This window comes from Podarcis melisellensis (assembly GCF_964234715.1).
Source record: "Podarcis melisellensis genome assembly, chromosome: 2".
NCBI lineage: Eukaryota > Metazoa > Chordata > Lepidosauria > Squamata > Lacertidae > Podarcis > Podarcis melisellensis.
Window position 1 is genome coordinate 26058283 of NC_138529.1, and position 18995 is coordinate 26077277.

The 18995-nt window shown below is 48.0% G+C and overlaps 1 protein-coding gene across 8 annotated transcripts in view; it reads right to left on the reverse strand.

Moving 5' to 3' along the window:
• SDK2 (sidekick cell adhesion molecule 2) overlaps positions 1-18995 on the reverse strand; it is a 329275-nt gene that overhangs the window by 72367 nt on the left and 237913 nt on the right. For all 8 annotated transcript variants that reach the window (XM_081899505.1, XM_081899507.1, XM_081899504.1 and 5 more), the window contains exons 4-5: positions 12511-12658; positions 3856-3989 (exon numbers count right to left, since the gene is read on the reverse strand). In XM_081899505.1, coding sequence (XP_081755631.1) covers positions 3856-3989; positions 12511-12658 — 282 coding nt within the window. The remainder of the gene's footprint in view (positions 1-3855; positions 3990-12510; positions 12659-18995) is intronic.

Here is an 18995-nt window from a genome sequence, read left to right on the forward strand (position 1 = left end):
ATAAAGCCAAGTCCGGGAGACATAAAACAGCTGCGAAGTAAACATCATCTGGAGGGATGGAGGAATCGTAAGGCCGATTCACGTGGATTTCACAGCTTTGCCGGGAGGCAGAAATCAAGGCCATTCCCAAAGTGCTGGGAGTTATGGGGGAAAGCAAAGTTGGCAATGCTTAATGAAAGAGAAAGGTTAACAGCTACAGGGCCCAGATGGAGGGATTTGGACAAGTCTTTTATCAATCTCAAACCAGGGGCAGAGAGGAAGATTGTGGGATTAAGATTGTGTTGGAATCAGGGCTGGGTCTGCCGTTCGGGAGGGTGAGGATGCATGCCTCAGGCCACAGATTTTGGGGATAACCATTATTTAGTTTCAGTTACAGATAGGTAGCCGTGTTGGTCTGCCATAGTCAAAACAAAAAAAATTCCTCCCAGTAGCACCTTAAAGACCAACTAAGTTAGTTCTTGGTATGAGCTTTCGTGTGCATGCAGTTACAAATAGGTAGCCGTGTTGGTCTGCCATAGACAAAACAAAAAAAATTCCTTCCAGTAGCACCTTAAAGACCAACTAAGTTAGTTCTTGGTATGAGCTTTCGTGTGCATGCACACGAAAGCTCATACCAAGAACTAACTTAGTTGGTCTTTAAGGTGCTACTGGAAGGAATTTTTATTTTTTGTTTTGTTTTCATTATTTAGTTTATTACAGTGGAACCTCGTGTTACGGACGGGATCCATTCCAGAGGCCCGTCCGTAACACAGAACTGACGCAAGCCAAAGTGCCGCGTCTGCAGGATGCAACACGAAAACACGTAACCTGAAGTGGATGCAACATGAGGTATGACTGTATTATCTTTTACTGCTGGGAAGGATGGCATTTGGATTTTGTGCTTCAGGTCTACCTCTCTGCGGGTGAACTGACAAAACTTTGGAGAAGGGGGAGGCGATCCCATAACAGGTGTGGGAAAAGGATGAAGGTTGTGTGAAGCTGAGATTTTTGCAAGATGCAGCTTCCCACCAGGATTCAAGGGGAGTGATAGGTATGGGGGCAGCAAAGAACAGGGGGAAGGAGTAGGTGCTTATGTGTTGTGCTTGATAGACTTTGATAATGCTAATGTGGGGAGGGGTGGTTCATTCTTAGCGCCTGGATAATCAGTGTGGTGCTGATTACACTAAGGCTGCAGGTTCGATCCCCGCATGGGATAGCTGCATATTCCTGCATTGCAGGGAGTTGGACTAGATCAGCGGTTCTCAACCTGTGGGTCCCCAGATGTTGTTAGACTACAACTCCCATCATCCCTGAGCTCTGGCCTTGCCAGCTAGGGGTGCTGGGAGTTGTAGTTCAACAACATCTGGGGACACACAGATTGAAAAAGGCTGGACTAGCTGATCCTCGGGGTCCCTTACAACTCTATGATTCTATGGTATCTCCAGTATCAGCTTTGTTCCTTAATTCTATGATTAGATCCTCACTCAGCCATGAAGCTCACTGGGTGACCTTGAGGCAGTCACTGTCCACATTTCAGCACAACCTACCTCACAGGGTTGTTTTGAGGATAAAATGGAGAGGGAACAACCCTGCACAGGATCTTGAGCTACTTGGAGGAAAGGCAGAATACATAGTAGTAGTAGTAGTAGTAGTAGTAGTAGTAGTAATAATAATAATAATAATAATAATAATAATTTATTTATACCCTGCCCATCTGGCTGGGTTTCCCCAGCCACTCTGGGCGGCTTCCAACAGAATATTAAAATACAATAGTGCGTCAAACATTAAAAGCTTCCCTAAACAGGGCTGCCTTCAAATGTCTTCTAAAAGTTTGGTAGTTATTTTTCTCTTTGACATCTGGTGGGAGGGCGTTCCACAGGGCGGGTGCCACTACTGAGAAGGCCCTCTGCCTGGTTCCCTGTAGCTTTGCTTCTCGCAGCAGGGGAACCGCCAGAAGGCCCTCGGCGCTGGACCTCAGTGTCCAGGCAGAACGATGGAGGTGGAGACGCTCCTTCAGGTATACTGGACCGAGGCCGTTACATAGGTAACAACAACAGAGGCTTGTGACTCAAAGGTGAGTGTCATAACATCTGGAGGGCACCAGGTTGGCTAAGGCTGCCTTGGAGTGAAGAACAGCATATCACTGATGTGACATCCATATAGCTTTCTGTTCTCTGTGCTACAGGCATCTTGGTAAAGTAGGGATATTGTCTGGGTGGTGCAGGGAGCAGGGATGGGGGGGCCTAAGCCCATGATGTAATTAGAGCCTCCTAGCTCTTGTAGCTGAGGCCCAAAGTGTCTAAATAAATTTGGAGCCGGCAGAAATGTTTAGTCAGCACCAGCCGGAGCTTCGCCAGAGATTTACTGCAAATTAAATTTGGGCCTGAGCCAGCAGAAGCGACGGAGAAGCCAGATGCAAAGAGATGCGGGCGACAGGCTGCGCTTTAGGGACCTGTTGGTCCGCGGGGGGAAAAAACAACAGGCAAGACATAAACTACATCCTCAGCCCTTCTCGCACTTGGTTGTGGCTCTTTGGGCTAACATTATTTATTATATCAGCATTTGGGACCTTATGGCCTGTGCCTTATATATTCGCGTAGTCCTCACCAACCAGACTATATGCGGCTGTTGTCCTCAAGAATGGGCCAGCGAGGCTTACTTGGGGCCAAGCCCCACTGGATGGAGTGTGTGGGTCAACACACCGCAAGTGATTTGCCCAAGTCATACAAACAGGCAGTGGTTCAAACCATCTAGAACAGGGCAAGGGAGCTGTGGCTCTCTAGATGTTGTTGGACTGCAACTCCCCAAACAACATGGCTGGCATGGGCAATTGTCAGGGATGATGGAAGTTGTAGTCCAACAACATCCAATGGGGCGCAGGTTAGCCAACTTACTTTAGAATGAGCACAGGCCTTGCCCACCTAGCTGTCCCTTGGCTTTGGAAGTGACAAGGTTCTCACTGAGAAGAGGAAGTAAGGGAGGGGGGCTCAAGTAGGGAGTAAGGGGAAGAGGAGAGCAGGTTGGTGGGTGTAGTGGGCTTGGTGAGTAAAGTAAGCCAGGATTGTCAGCCCCTAAAGGTAAAGGTAACGGGACCCCTGACCATTAGGTCCAGTCGTGGCCGACGCTGGGGTTGCGGCGCTCATCTTGCTTTACTGGCCGAGGGAGTCGGTGTACAGCTTCCAAGTCATGTGGCCAGCATGACTAAGGCACTTCTGGCGAACCAGAGCAGTGCACGGAAACGCCGTTTACCTTCCCACCAGAGCGGCACCTATTTATCTACTTGCACTTTGACATGCTTTCGAACTGCTCGGTTGGCAGGAGCAGGGATCGAGCAACGGGAGCTCACCCCGTCATGGGGATTCGAACCGCGACCTTCTTATCGACAAGTCCTAGGCTCCGTGGTTTAACCCACAGCACCACCCGCGTCTAGACAATAATAAATAGGAGAAGAAATGTGACAGGCATCCCCCAGTGCATGCAGGTTTACTCGAAAGCAAATCCCACTGAGTTCAGTTGGAGCTATTCCCAAGTCAGTGTCTTTAGAATTGCAGTCATAGCAATGAAAAGTCCAGGCAGTAACTCTTAACGGAGAAGCATGCACATGTGTACATAAAAAGCATGCATATGCACACACAGTGCTAACTATGTGGACATCCCATCCAATGGTTACTTCCAAAAGTTCCTGGCAAGCAGCTTAGTTTCCTAGCGCTCCACCCCGTTGCTTTTGCGAGCAAGAAATGGCAAGCAGAACCGGGTGCTTCATCCTTCTCCTGGTTCCTGCAGGATTTCTGCCTACCCCGCTAAAGGTATAGGCGCCTTGCTAGAAAAGCTGTGAACTCAAAGGTCTCTCCCACCTCGTCCCCAAGGGTCACTTACTCTCCACGGTGAGGGTGATGGGCTGGCTGGTTTTATTGTCTCCGTTCTTGTCATTCACGGCCTGCACATAGTACCTTCCAGCATCAGGTGCCACTGTCGATAGGATGACCAGGGTGTTCTCCAGCGTGATGGCTCTGAAGGAAAGGGAGGAAATGGCTTTAGAGCAGAGAGCGTCTCAAGCGCACAGGGTGCCCACTTTAAAAGAGGTTGCTAGGAGAGGTGCACAAGTTTTGCTAGCTAGCCCACTGACTCCACCCAAGCTTTGCCACAAATAATCCAGCATGGATTATGAGCTCTGTTGCATTCTGGGGACCAATATGGAACACTGTGTTCCCCAAGGAGGCTTTTGGCATTCCACACTTCAAACATACACAATGTGGGCTGTGTGTCTACAGTCTTTCACCATTTACCCCCTGGAAATGATTCCTTAACTCTGGCATCTGGGACAAATCAAGTATAGGCAGCCAAAAAATTTTTTGGGTTGACAGTGCAGAGGAAGAGTATTGTCTGGGTCAGAGCTGTAAAAACCTGAATGGTTTTTTCCTCTTTCTCTTTTTACATACTTAGGGTAAGATAAAAGTTAAGGGACCCCTGACCATTAGGTCCAGTCACGGACGACTCTGGGGTTGCGGCGCTCATCTCGCTTTACTGGCAGAGGGAGCCGGCATACAGCTTCCAGGTCATGTGGCCAGCAGAACCAGAGCAGTGCACAGAAATGCCATTTACCTTCCCGCTGGAGCGGTACCTATTTATCTACTTGCACTTTGACATGCTTTCGAACTGCTAGGTTGGCAGGAGCAGGGACGGAGCAACGGGAGCTCATCCTGTCGCGGGAATTCAAACCGCTGACCTTCTGATCGGCAAGCCCTAGGCTCTGTGGTTTAACCCACAGCGCCACCCGTGTCCCTTATACTTAGGGTAGCCAGCTGCAAAAGAGGACATGGGTGAGTTTTTTGCACCTTTAATAGTTGTGTAGAAATGGGAATTTCAGCAGGTGTAGCTTGTTGCCAAAAGGCCCACTTCTGCTTAAAGGTTCAGGAGCCCTGTCATGTCTGCAGTTACCGTAGATGTATTAGAGCAATGTTTAGGGGAGTGTGTTGGGTTCTTGCCTGAAAAAATGGACAAGGGGGCACTTCTGAAACTAAGCCACACCACTTGCACAGCAGCAAGTCTTTTTCTATCACGCAGGACTGCTGCTTGGCCTGAGCTCCCAGGACAGAGAGATATATACAGTCAAATAATAAACACACTCGGCACATACCTGCATAAATATCTGAAAGTGCATGCTTCCACTCAGGTATTTTTAGTGCTGCCTTTTTGGGAAAAGACCATCAGTGTGGTCATGATTTCATTAGGTGTATGCCTGGGATTGGGCACTGGCAGGTATGCAGACTGAGCACACATAATCTAATTGCCAAGTGTATATTTAAACACAGAATGCATGTAAAAGCACATAAATGCAAACCTACCACCCTCTCATTTCCTGGATGCCTTGTGTGCAAGTATCTTTTCTTTTGGCAGCTAAACAAGCATACTGCCTTTCCTTCAAGGAGCTCAAAGCAGTCAACATGGGATTTCCAGGTAGTTTTCTATCCAGGTTCTGGCCAAGGCTTCACCTGCTTGCCTTTAAAAATGGAACCACAAGCAGTACCTGCATGTGTGCTCCTTGACTGGTGGCAATGGGGGGTGCATGTTAAGGTTAGGTAGTTGTGTATATGGTGTTTTTCACATAGATCTATATATGCATTAATGTACATAAACTAGGGTTGCTATATTTTAAAAAGTGAAAATCTGGACAGCTTTCGGCTGCAGTATTCCAGGTATGTCTAGAAAATTTGGGAGTGTGTGCAATTCTGCATACACACATGTAATACATGCAGGTGGCTCCAGAAGACAAGCCAGCTGCAATCCTCAACCAAACATGTTGAAGCTACTTTCACCTCAAACAAAATGCAAAAAATAAAATAAAATTCTTCCCCATCTCCTGGTGCCGGCCTTTAAATTACCCCAGTGACGAATTGCTCAGGAGGGAGAACAAGTTGGATGTTCCTAGATTAATAGTTTTCCTTTTTACAGAATGATCTAATCTGCTGGAGACATAAAATGGCTGGGGGAGGGGAACTATATTTTACCATCAAATTTGTGATAAAGGAGCTTTATCTTCTCAAACCGCCTTCACAAATGGAAAGGCAACCAGTTCACTTCCCGCATAATGGAGGTTACATATTCAATTGCACCACAATGTCTGTATACGGGAGAGAAACCTAGCTGTTCGGTGTTGAATCTAGGATGCCATGTGTACTTTTATTCTTTAAAGAACGTGTGTGTGGTTTTTTTTGCTGTGCTTACTAATGGAAGGAGGTTTTGGCAGAAGTGTGTTATATGGGTGCACAGCGTGTGTAATAAAACATCACGTAATAAGGGGTAAATGTGTCTCGAGGGGTCAAATTAGATGAGATACTCGGGAGATGCATGATCAGCCCCCCTGGAAAATACACACACACACACACACACACACACACACACACACACACTGAAACACAGCTTTGGGGAGGCGGTGCTGCAAATTGAACGTGAGAGCAGTGGGTGATTCCTCTAGCCTTTGGGCTGTTTTTCCAATCAAATTTGGGCTCCTCAGCTGCATTCCAAATTGGAGGTGGAGTTGATTCGGGAAGGTGAGAACAACTTGGCTGGCTTCCCTGTTAAGGTGCTTTGTGTAGTCAACACAACAGGCCTTTGCAGACATCAGCCTTAATCAGAGTTAGGGGACTGAGAAAAGGTTACAGGATCACACAGCCCAGAAAATGACAGATGTCATCTCCGTCTAGGCACAGATTTCCTTTGTCTAGTTTGACCATGGTTCACTGTTATCTATGCACTGACATTAGACATTAGCTAATGCGGCGGACTGAGCTGAGCTGTGTCATCTCCAGGAGTCTGTCTAAACATGTGATGGGGGTGTAGAAGAGCCTTATAACATCTCTTGGTATAGGGGTGCGGAACAGCATCTCGATGGCAGAGCCACCCCCCTGTCAATCACCAGGCATCACCATGACATTTGGTGACCCAGCTTCAAATGAAAGAATCAAGAGCGCATGAATTTAAACCGGAAATGCGAAGGAAAGAATAGAGGTGCCTTTGGACTCCCAAGTCGTGGTGCCAACTTTCCCATGCTTTATGTCATTTACCAGGCTGGGGAAAGGTGGGTGTGGTTCACCCAAAACAGCCTGGTAGGCCAACCTCTGAGGCTGGTAGACCATTGCTTTAGTGCTAGTATTTGAGTTATATTACCTAACTTAGGGCTTATCCACATTGACCTTTGGCCCCATGCTTTCCAGGCACAGGTTTGTGCTTTGAAGCTGTGTCCAAGCGCTCCCCCCCCAAGCCTTCCTTGCAAAAACCCACTCTTTAAAGCTGAAGAACAACAGCCTTTCCGTGGCTTTTTTAGGAGCACTGAGGAAGGAGCCCATCCAGCTTGTCTCCTGCGAGAAAAACTGGTGCTTCAGCACAGTATGAGATGTCTGACCCTATTCTGCCCGGAACTCGTGTCCACGGTCCACACTGCATCATTTTCTTAGGCATCGAGGCATCCATTCCTCCTTTAATCTGATCCTTTTTCCAAAGCAGCTTCAGTCTCGCCCTCCAACACCGTTGTACACAGCTTAGAAAACAGTATTTCCCTGCTAGGATGGAAGGCAGGCTGGCTGCTTCTTCGGGTGACCCCTCTTCTCCCTTCCTCCTTTAGTTGCGGGAAAATGTCACCTCCTTTCTACCTGGCTTCTTCTAGAGGGACCTGCATTGGTCAACCAGCTCGCAACGTTGAATCTCCCTTTAAAAATAGATCTGGCTACTGCAGGTCCGCTTTCCACTGATTTGCTAACAAACATTTGCTCTGGTTTGGCAGTAAAGAACAGCTTTCATACACTCCAATATCTCTCCAATGAAAATAGGGACATTCTAGGGGAAAGCGGGACATTCTGAGATCAAATAAGAAACCAGGATGGCTTCTGTAAATTCAGGACTGTCCCTTGAAAATAGGGGCACTTGGAGGGCCTGCAACTTTACACAGGGAAAGTTCTGGGGTGCAAAAAAGAGAGTGCTCAGACACAGGAGCTTTAAAACACGGACTTGTGCTGGAAAGTGCAGAGGAAACGTTAGTGTGGATAAACCCCTAAGTAGCTCTTATTACCCTTGCCGTTAGCAGAGGGCACACAACTGAAAGCAGAACAGGAGTGGCATTACTTATATCAGGCACTGGGAGTCTACATTTTAATAGCCTTGTGCCTAAGGGAAGCAGGATGGGTCGGAAGAGAGGCACACGGATAAGCACAAAGGAGGGAACCTGGGAGTAGAAAACAAGGCCAGAAACAGCAAAGAAGAAGAAGAAGAAGAAGAAGAAGAAGAAGAAGAAGAAGAAGAAGAAGAAGAAGAAGAAGAAGAAGAAGAAGAAGAGTAGTTTGGATTTGATATCCTGCTTTATCACTACCCTAAGGAGTCTCAAAAGGGACACGGGTGGCACTGTGGGTTAAACCACAGAGCTTAGGACTTGCCGATCAGAAGGTCGGTGGTTTGAATCCCGGCTACTGGGTGAGCTCCCGTTGCTCGGTCCCTGCTCCTGCCAACCTAGCAGTTCAAAGCACATCAAAGTGCAAGTAGATAAATAGGTACCGCTCTGGCGGGAAGGTAAACAGTGTTTCCGTGCACTGCTCTGGTTCGCCAGAAGTGGCTTTGTCATGCTGACCACATGACTTGGAAGCTGTACGCTGGCTCCCTCGGCCAATAAAGCGTGATGAGAGCCGCAACCCCAGAGTCGGTCACAACTGGACCTAATGGTCAGGGGTCCCTTTACCTTTTTAAGGCATCTCAAAGTGGCTAACAATCTCCTTTCCTTTCCTCCCCCACACCAAACACTCTGTGAGGTGAGTGAGGCTGAGAGACTTCAGAGAAGTGTGACTAGCCCAAGGTCACCCAGCAGCTGCATGTGGAGGAGCGGGGAAGCGAACCCAGTTCACCAGATTACGAGTCCACCGCTCTTAACCACTACATCACACTGGAGAAATGAATGAAGCAAGAGTTAACAGGCAGACTCAGGAACACACAGTAGGAGATGAAGAGTGAAGAATGCTGCTTAAGGAGCATAAGTGCTAAGTCCTTATGGGGACTCTGGGGCTAGCTGCCCCATTCATTGGATTGTGGGCCCCACATGCACTGAAGCATGAACACACGTATGCAACATTTGTCGGACTTCACATACTTTCTATATGCTAATTCTGTGCGCTGGGCTCCACAGCCCCCAACTTTGTACCCTTTTGAGTGAGCTGTGCCTGGGAGCAAACAAGCAGAGAGTTGGCTGCTAGGAAAGCTTCGGCTCATGAAAAATTACCCTTTGCCAGAGGGGAAATGCTGTATCGCACTATGAATGTGTCTGTCTGTATGAGGAGACATGGCAATTTTTCGCCCTCTTTCCTGAACAGAGTATTACAACCCTTAAGAAAGAGCGAACGCCCTTCCTTACGTCTCCCTCCCTCTCCGCCCCCCTTCTCTCCCAAATTCATTTTCTCCATGATAAACAAAGCCATTAGTTTATCAAGTCTATCTCCGGATTTTAATGTGATGCGCCTGAGACATCTGTTAAACATCCTTAATGTTAGTTTAACAAGGACACATTCTGCCGCATTCCCTCACACTTTCTCCCATTAAGAGGGGAACGTGGCAGGGTTCTCTCTGACAAACAGCCAGGCTAATGTGTCTGCCTCGTGCCTTTCCAATGGGGGAGAAGGTTGAGGAGAGGAGGTTGCGGCGGGTTTTCTTGCAGGATGTGCTTTGTGCCTCTTCCAGGGTGCATCTCTCCCTCTCTCAGAGTAGAAAGCATCCTGGCCTATCAATATTCATAATGCTGTGCATGTTGCCAAACCATATTTTTATCTATAGGCAACCTACTCAAGACGCCTACCCTGGCATGCCATGTAACAAGCTGACTGCAACAATTCCCACATCCCTGTAGGTGTTGGGAAAGTTGTTACGCCTCTTCAGCATCCATGATGACTCTTGGAAGAAGACAACAGCTGAGAGCAATGCCGTCAAGGAGAGAAGGGAAAGACACAGAGAAACCCCACCCCCAGATCACCAAAGCAAGGGTACTGAAGATAATATGGCGATTGATGTCTGAGTTAAGGTTAAAAAAAGAATGTGTGTTTGTGTGTGTATGTGTGTGTAAGAATCTCTGCTCTTTCTTTCTAACGCAACTGCGAATGTTCACATTTGCCGCTCTGTAAAGATTCATTTGCTTTATTCTTTTTTTTGGGGGGGGGGAGGGAGGCATGCAACAGGAACTCGGGACCTGAAGTCAAGTGCTAATGATGGAGCAGAGTGAGCCCATTAACAAACTGAATCACACAGTCCTGGCTCCAGGCCACAATTCAGCTCAATGGGATGCGTAGAAAGGAACTGTTGCTTATCGCCAACAAAAAACAGGGAGTACAAACTAAGGAGCGCTCATCCAAACCGACCTTTTGCCCCACGCTTTCTAGGCACAGTTAAGCCACGCTTTCCTGGACGCAGACTTGGAAAGCCCGGACCTGTGTCTAGAAATGGGAGCAAAGGTAAATGTTTGATGAGCATCCAGTTTGTTCGAAAACAGCAGGAATCCACAGCTCCGTCTGCCAAGCCAACAGCATTCACCGGCTAGGGATTTCTCGCTCACAAGATGCCACTGCTGGATCCACTTTTCAAGGAAGGACCTCTTTGAACTCTCTTATGAATATTAATCAGCTGTAATTGCTGTGATATGGTTGACGGAGCCAGAATGGAAGGCAATTGGCATGCAAGCATTACTCTGCGGTGTCACTGAGGCAGGGTGGGAACACGGGCCGTTACGCAAGTGGCTCCCGAGGGGACACTTAGCTGGCAAAGTGTGATGAAATGCTGGCCACCTTAGATGGGAATGGCATGCCTCCTGTCAGGGGAGCGGGAAAGCTTCTCTGGGTGATTCTAATATGGGGGGGGGGCTTAAAACTGTAAATTGGTTGTTAAGGTATTGCAAGCAAGTAACTGGCAATAGGCATTTTAAAAAACTTATCAAATTTTCCCTGGAAAGGATTAAATTGGGGTTGGGCAAAAGGGCTGGCATTTTGATGCTAATGTCACGTGAACGCTGAAAAAAGCTGGCACATACCCCTTGAGATGAACAGGGAGACAAAGCAGGGATTTCTGAGAGAATGAAAGCAATTTCCACTATTGGTCATGTTTTTTTGCTTAAAACAGAGGAAAGGTTTATGTGTCTGGATGCATGGACAATCTCCTTGCTTTGATAGTGCTTTTATGTATGTGGAGAGTAATGGTAAAGAACCTAATGTGGGTTTGTGGGTTTTGCTCTAGGGCAGAGGTTTTCAACCTTTCTGAGTCCACGGCTCCCTTGACCAACTGCAATCTTTCTGTGGCACCCCTGTGGGGCTCAGGAGCCCAGTTGTGTCACCCCTCACCTGCACAGCTGGCAGCCCCTCACCCTTTTTCAAACACCCTCCCTTCTGGAGTGTTCCCTCAGCCTTCTCTCCTCTCCTCTCCCCTCTCATTGGGAGTCCTCTGAGCAGCCATTGCTGCTGCCCCAGGTGTCTGAGATGCTGTTCCATGCCCCAAAGAGAGGTGCCTCTTCATGTGGGGCACCACAGGGGCCTGGGACCTGTCTGTCCATTCCCAACAGAAAGGGGTGGCAGACTTGCTTGCGTGCTCTGAGACGGCCTGAACTCCTGGCAACCAGCACCCCCTGGCCAGCCCCAGAGCCACCACTCGCCTGGGGAGCTTGTAGCCAGGGCTGCTGCAACAAATGGGCAAGCCCTTGGGAGGCAGAGACACGAGAGGGGGGCATTAGATGAGGGAGGGAAGGAAAAAGGGACAGAGGCCAGTGTTGCCATCATTCAAGGCACCCCAGGGTGTCACGGCACACTGGTTGAAAATCACTGCTCTAGGGGTTAGTGCCCCAGTTAACCTGTGAGTGGGCTGCTTTGGATGCCGCCATCACGGTGGGAAGGAGAGGGAGCACAACCTACCATATTTTTCGCTCTGTAAGACGCACCCGACCTTAAGATGCACCAAGCTTTAGAGGGGGAGAACAAGGGGAAAACAATTCTCTCCCTCTCTGCGCAGCGCCCCTTCAGCGAAGCTGCAGGAGAAACAGAGCCCCTTCCATTTCTCCTCCCACTTCACTGAAGGGGCGCTGCGCAGAGAGGGAAAGCTGCACAGCACCTCTGCAGTGAAGCAAAGCCAGGAGAGCAAGAGGGGTCGGTGCGCACCGACCCCTCTTGTTCTCCTGGCTTCAGCGAAAGCAATGCGAAGCCATGGAGCCTGTATTCACTCCATAAGACGCACACACATTCCCCCTTACTTTTTAGGAGGGGAAAAGTGCGTCTCATAGAGCGAAAAATACGGTAATTGTGCTTTTTGTCCCTCGTGCTTCTCCAGCTCATCCAAATGTGAACTTGCAGTCCTCCCCTCTATGTTTATCAAGCCAAACATGCAGGTGAAATAGCAGGCCTTTGAGGAGGATAATAAGAAGGCACATGGTTCCATTATCCAAAGTGTGTGGGTGCTGCTTTTCCCAAACACCTTCCAGCATTCTTTTAAACTCCGGTGGTTCTTCTAAAGGCCAGTTGTACTCACATGCGGCTGCTGGGAGGGATCTTGCGTCCGTCACGGAACCATGTGACCTGCGGGCGAGGGAAGCTGGCGATGCGGGGAGCGCGGATGACGGCGGCTTCCCCGTGAGACACACTCTGCTGCTTCTCAGTCTCCTCAAAGCTTCCCATATCTAGGGAGGAGAAAGGAAGAAAGAGCAGCAAACAGGTTAGGTGCAAGGGCAGAGAAACCAAATACCTGGCATTCTTAGAGCCTGGCTGTACAGCAGGTAAGTTGTAGGCTCCTGTGTCCTCCACTACCACTACATTTAAAGACGTTCCCAAGAACCCAAAGCTTTGCTATTTTCCAATTTATACATGGAGGTCCTATGCAAGTGGATCAGGAAGATTATGAGAACAGGGTGGTACAATGAGAACTTAAGATGCCACATGGTAAGGCAGAGTTTATGAGAAAAGGCAACTAGGCTCCTTCATACCTTCCAACTTTTTCTGATGCAAAACCAGAACATATGTCTTCCAGGACATATTCCTGAGCAAGTCACGTGACTCACGCCTCGCTCTCACCCTGAAAAAGCACTTTTTTTTCAGGGCAAGAGTGTGCGAGATGGCGGGACACATAATGGTCGCCAAGATCTCGTGAGACAAAACGGGATGTCCCTTTTTTTCTGGGGCACTTGGAATGTATGCAACTTATGGGTCACCAATCTGAACACAGCTTGCCAGATATGCATGGTATGGGCCTGATAACCCTCCTGTGCTTGTCCTCTGCCTATAACTATAAACGCGCGGTGGTGGTGGTGGAGGCAGTGGCTATCAAGTGTGCTGCATGCCACAATGCAGTGCTCATGGGCTGCATTTGTATCCATGGGTCCCAGTTGAACAAGCCAGCAGTGCAGTGCAATCCAGCCCAGTGTCATCAAAATGCCATAATCTAACTTCATTACAGGATTCCTGTGTTGGTTCGCAGCTGTCATCTTGACACCTGGAAATTTGATAGATTTCCTCAACCTTTACTTGGCTACGCAGCAAGTCAGCTCTCATGCGGTGCTAGTTTTGTTTTGGGCATGAATTGCTAAGTGCAAAACACACACTTATATCATGCCAGTCATGAAATGCTGCTATCTTTATGTATGAATGGCCGGTTTTTCCTTGCAAAAATAGATGGGAAAGAGTACCTGGCCCATTCGCAGTCACCGCCCATGTGCACTTCGAAAGGTGGCAATTTATATCGTGTGAGTGAGCACCCTTCTCGGCTGACATGATACGATACGCGTTTTGTACTTGCAAATCGGTTCCCCGAGCACAAGCAAATCACCAGAAGTGGGCACAAGTTGCAGTGGAGAAGCGTGGCTCTTCTGCAAACAGGTATGGCTTTTCAGCGAGGCATTATTGAGCCCGTGCAGGTTTCTTTAGAACATAGACGGCACAAATTAATGTTTCATGTGCTTTAAATTGGCAATGACCCATGCTAAAAAGCAAATGTCTTGTTCTCCCACGCTCGATGCAATCTCCTCTGCTTATACACTCTGCCTATGCACGTTCATCTGTGCACCTCCCCTCCCAAACGCCCACACTCACAACCCTCCACTTACAGTTCCCAGGCCTGCCCCCCCAACACTCATATAATCTACATTCAGAGGTGCCTTTCCCCTTTCCCCTCCTCACACCATTTGATCAACAGTTACCTTGATGCTGCTGGGATGGAGGTCAGTGCCTCCTCGTGCAGCACAGCTGCTTGTGTGCTTGAAAATTTATAGAACCTTTAATAATAATAGTACTAATGACAAAATTGGGGGGGGCGTGGGGAGACATTTTATTGACTTGCTTTAATTGCTGTAATTAAAAACGTGTAAAGAATCTCTTTTTAATGACTTGGCCATTAGCGTTAGCACAGCTGCCTGATTAATTTCCCATTAGCTGCCTGATTTGCCACCAACCTTTAGAGGGGGGGCTGCTTTGGGGAAGGTGGGGGGGAGAAGGTGATGATGGAGTGAATTAGGGGTGTTCAGATCTCTTATGTGTGATCTGTAGGGCTTGGGTAATAACATAGGCCTTATATTGGTTAAATGCTGAGGTAAACTGTACACCTGGAAGTGCTACTTGGAAACGGTGGACGGTGTCTGTCGCATTTGGAATGTGCCACAGCTTCAGGGGGCCGAAAACCCCTCAAAGTTTGGGGTAGCTGCTTCGTGCTTCTTTCAGAAGTACCTGTTGTACCCCATCTCTGTCTTTGGGTGCTTATAGGCAGAGGGGTGTGTGGTTTTTCTTTTTAAAAGCACTGTCCGCTCATTTTTCTCCTGTGTAGGCTATACAACTTTCCACATTTCAACAGGTACACCACCCTTCCCTTCTATTATGTCAATATTTGCTCACTTTTTAGGGGATAAAGAGCTGCCCCTGAGAGCCCTGCTCACCAAGGGGGAAAGCAGACACCCTCTTCCAGTTCTCTTAGCTACTTTCACCCACACTATACATTTAAAGGGGCATGGGTGGCAATGTGGTCTAAATCTCTAAGCCTCTTGGGTTTGCCGATCAGAAGGTTGGCGGTTCGAATCTGTGCAATGGAGTGAGCTCCCATTGCTCTGTCCCGTCCCAGTTCCTGCCAACCCAGCAGTTTGAAAGCACACCAGTGCAAGTAGATAAATAGGTACTGCTGCGGCGGTAAGGTAAACAGTGTTTCCATGTACTTTGACTTCCATCACTGTGTTCTGTTGCACCAGAAGCGGTTTAGTCATGCTGGCCACATGACCCAGAAAGCTTTCTGTGGACAAACACCGGCTCCCTTGGCCTGAAAGCGAGATGAGCACTGCAACCTCATAGTCACCTTTGACTGGACTTAACTGTCCAGGGGTCATTTACTTTTACTTTACCTTATTTAAAGAACTACTATGCCACTCTAACCGCCATGGCTCTCCGCCACCCCAAAGAATCCTGGGAACTGTCTTTTGTTGAGAGTCATTAGGAAACCCTTAACGAACTACAGCTTTCAGGATTCTTCGGGGAGTGAGAGCCATGACGTTTAAAGTGGAATAAGAGTGCTTTAAATATATGGCATGGCTATGACCAGGAGGTTTTCATCCTGTAGATGCAATATGATTTACAAATTCAAAGTTAGGAGATGTTCACAGATCTCTCCTTTCCCCCATTTTTGATGGTGATTATTTTCTTTTCCCAATTTTCAGTGGTTATTTTTCTTCCTGGCAGAGAGTCGTGAAACTCAGTGTACTAAATCTTGGGGGGTGTCCCCTCCCCACAGCACTCCTTTAGGCTGCAAGCAACAAGGTGCTCCTTCCCTCCCCACCCCTCGCCAAGACATTCGAGTGGCTGTCTGGATTTTAATTTTCTTTCCCTGCTTCGGCTCGTAGATCTTCATTCCCGAGAATGCTGATGAGGCACCAAGTCCACTTAAGATTATTCCTGATGGAAAGTGCTTCTAACAAGGAGCGTCAGAGGCAGGTTAAGCCCCCATCGTTGGAGATGTTGGCCTCAGGGCTTCCTGCACCTGTAATTTCATCATGAATCTTGTAACCGTGGAGGAAGATCCCTTAAAAAAACGAAAGCTGCAAGAGTCGTGAACGTTTTCGGTTTTTCTTCAAGCAATTCCTGGTTCTCTTAAGTGCGGGGAGATAGCTAAGTGCACAACGGAGAGTAACTGCCACAATACAGAAATTGGTTCTGGCACAGTCTTTGCAGCATTAACTTTGTAGCAGCAATGCGCAGCGGTGAAGGAATACACAATTAGAAAAGGGTGGGTTTTAGTTCTTTAGCTTCTGGATAGTGGAGCCGCTTAATGGGTGTCCCTATGTATTTCTTTTTTCTTAATTAAAAAAAACAACAACACACAACCCAACAAACCCAGAAACCTCAAAGTATCTTTGAAGCTGCTTGTGCATTATTTGAAGCCTGACTGCAGGTTGTGAATTTTTAAAAATGGTGGCTCCCACAGTTGTGGGCAAAGGATACGGAAGAGCAACATCAAAGGAAGAGAAGAGGGAATTAAGGCTCGGAAGAGTGCAATTGTGGTCCAGTGCTGAGACCAATGCCGGGACTTTCTGAGTTGTTCTTTCACCAGCTTAGATGCTCTCTTGCATCTGATACCCACCCACCCCTCCACGCTTGTAGATGACGCTCCTCCAAAGCATCTCTTTTATTAGGATTAATTAAATGGCATCTCCCTTTCCCAGGCGGTGCTTCTATAGTCTGTGTAGTGACAGCATAGGAAGCCTTGCAGGGACCTTGTCAACCTTGCCTGAGGCCTGAATTAACACACACACACACCGCTCCCGCTGCTCCTTTCCTCTGGTTGGTGGTCACGGCGCTTTTCTCTGCTTTCTTCTCCAGCTCTTGGCTCAGCAAGTTATTTCTCTTCCTCTCCGGGCTTTTGAAGTCCTCACAGCATGCACTCATCTGGCATGCAGAATCCGTTGTCAGACCTAGCCTTTTGGTGTTTGGGATCTGCTGCCCGTGCAGCCCGATCCTAACCTGGAAGAACCTAGCAAATCTCAGAAGAGAAACAAATTAGAAAAATGAGAAGAATCAAGGCCTGCTTGCCATTTCCGGCTGCTCCAGATGACTTGAGGGCTGAGCATTCATCCAGATTTTGTTTCACAAAGCTTCTACGGAGGTCGGATTATACTCGGTCTTTATCATGCAGTTGTTTGCAGCGTGGCTATATGAAAATGTGCGTTTGTCCTGCATTCATCCTGATTTGCTTGTGGGATGTTTATACACCTTCCCATAAGTAGTTCATTGATTCCATTTAAGTTTGTGCAGTTAAAGTTGATCAAGTGAAAGCCAGTGTGGTGTAGTGGTTAAGAGCGGTGGACTCGTAATCTGGGGAACCGGGTTCGCTTCCCCGCTCCTCCACATGCAGCTGCTGGGTGACCTTGGGCCAGTCACACTTCTCTGAAGTCTCTCAGCCTCACTCACCTCACAGAGTGTTTGTTGTGGGGGAGGAAGGGAAAGGAGAATGTTAGCCGCTTTGAGACTCCTTAAAGGGAGTGAAAGGCGGGATATCAAATCCAAACTCTTCTTCTTCTTCAAAGGGCTCCACTGAAAATGCCTTTCCCCATCACTTTCCTAACTGTAAAATGTCTGATTCATCCTCACAGAAAAGCCCCTTCCCAGACACCCACCCGCCCACCAGCTGTGCTGAAGCGTGAAGCTCTCTAGCTAAGTGCCGCAGGAGGCAGCCAACTGAGCCACAATCTCCAGTCGCCAGCAGAAGATTTGTCATCTACACCCCGGCCTCTTCCACCCCACCTCCCCGCACGTCGGAGAGACCAGGGCTGATTTATATGGGCGGCTTGTCCCTGCGTCAGGCAATGGTGCTGTAATTGTTATAAACGTTGTTTGCTTTCCCTGCCTTCCAGAGGGTGCTGCCGAGAAGAACTGCTTGCTTTTGTTATAAGCCATCTTAGGGATTTAACACTTCAGGCAAACAGCCTCCTCCTCTTCCTTGGGGTGAGATTCACACGCAGTCCCATTAATGTTCCTCCATGCTTGTTTGCCACTTCTACTCTCCTGTCTCCTCATGGCTCTGTTAGCATTGGGGGGGGCACACATGGCCCCCTCGCAACCTGCCTCCCAATCTCCCAATGCCCCTCAGTCCTGCTCTGTTTTCTTCCTGCAGCTCCATTACAAGGGACTGAAGATAAAGCTTTCACAAGTTCCCAGCTCCGCTTGCCATAGGAGATTTGCAAATAGGGATGACAGGGAGTGGGAGAAATCAGAAAGGTTCCCCCCTTTTTTTTTTTAAAAAAGAAGAAAGCAAATAGACCAACAAAGAAAGAAAAAAGAGACATTTTAAGATCTGTCAGCTTGGAGGAAAGGGGCATCGCTTTGGAGGTTCTGTCATTTGGCACTGCTACAAAAGGTCACTTCATTGTTGTCAGAGGATTAATAAAGTGTGATAAAATTGGAAGGTGACCTCTCATGGACAGGACATGGCTACAGAATACCCTTTCATTATTGCTGTATCAAAAATTCTGCAGTCGTCTGAGTGGTGTCCTTTACAAAGTCCTCTAATCTTGATCAGAAGAAGGTGAAAGAGGCCCTGGTTTGATGATGTTCTGTCCCTGCGGTTCATCACTCACCCTGTAAAGAGACTGTGCCTTTCTTTTAATTTGCATTCCTCCACCTCCACCTTCCAGCTGTTGATTCCAAATCCACTTTGCACTGCTCAACTGAAGAGCCCTTTAGCACCCAATAATTTCTCACCTAACATTTTGCTCACCAAGAGCAGCCCAGATCTTGCTGCCTGATGACCTTGACTACTTGTCATAAAGATATGCTGCAACTGAAACATTTCTCTCTCTGTGCGTGTGAAAGAGAAATCACACGTGATAATAAGGCCACAACTAACAAACCTCTGATCTGAAAAGAGCATTTCCTGATTGTGATGGGGAAAGGGGTATTTCAGACAAGTTTAGAAAAGTAGGACAGGAGGTGCTCAGAGCGGGAAGGGGAGTTGAAGGGCACATCAGCATTAGAAATGAACTAGCATTACAG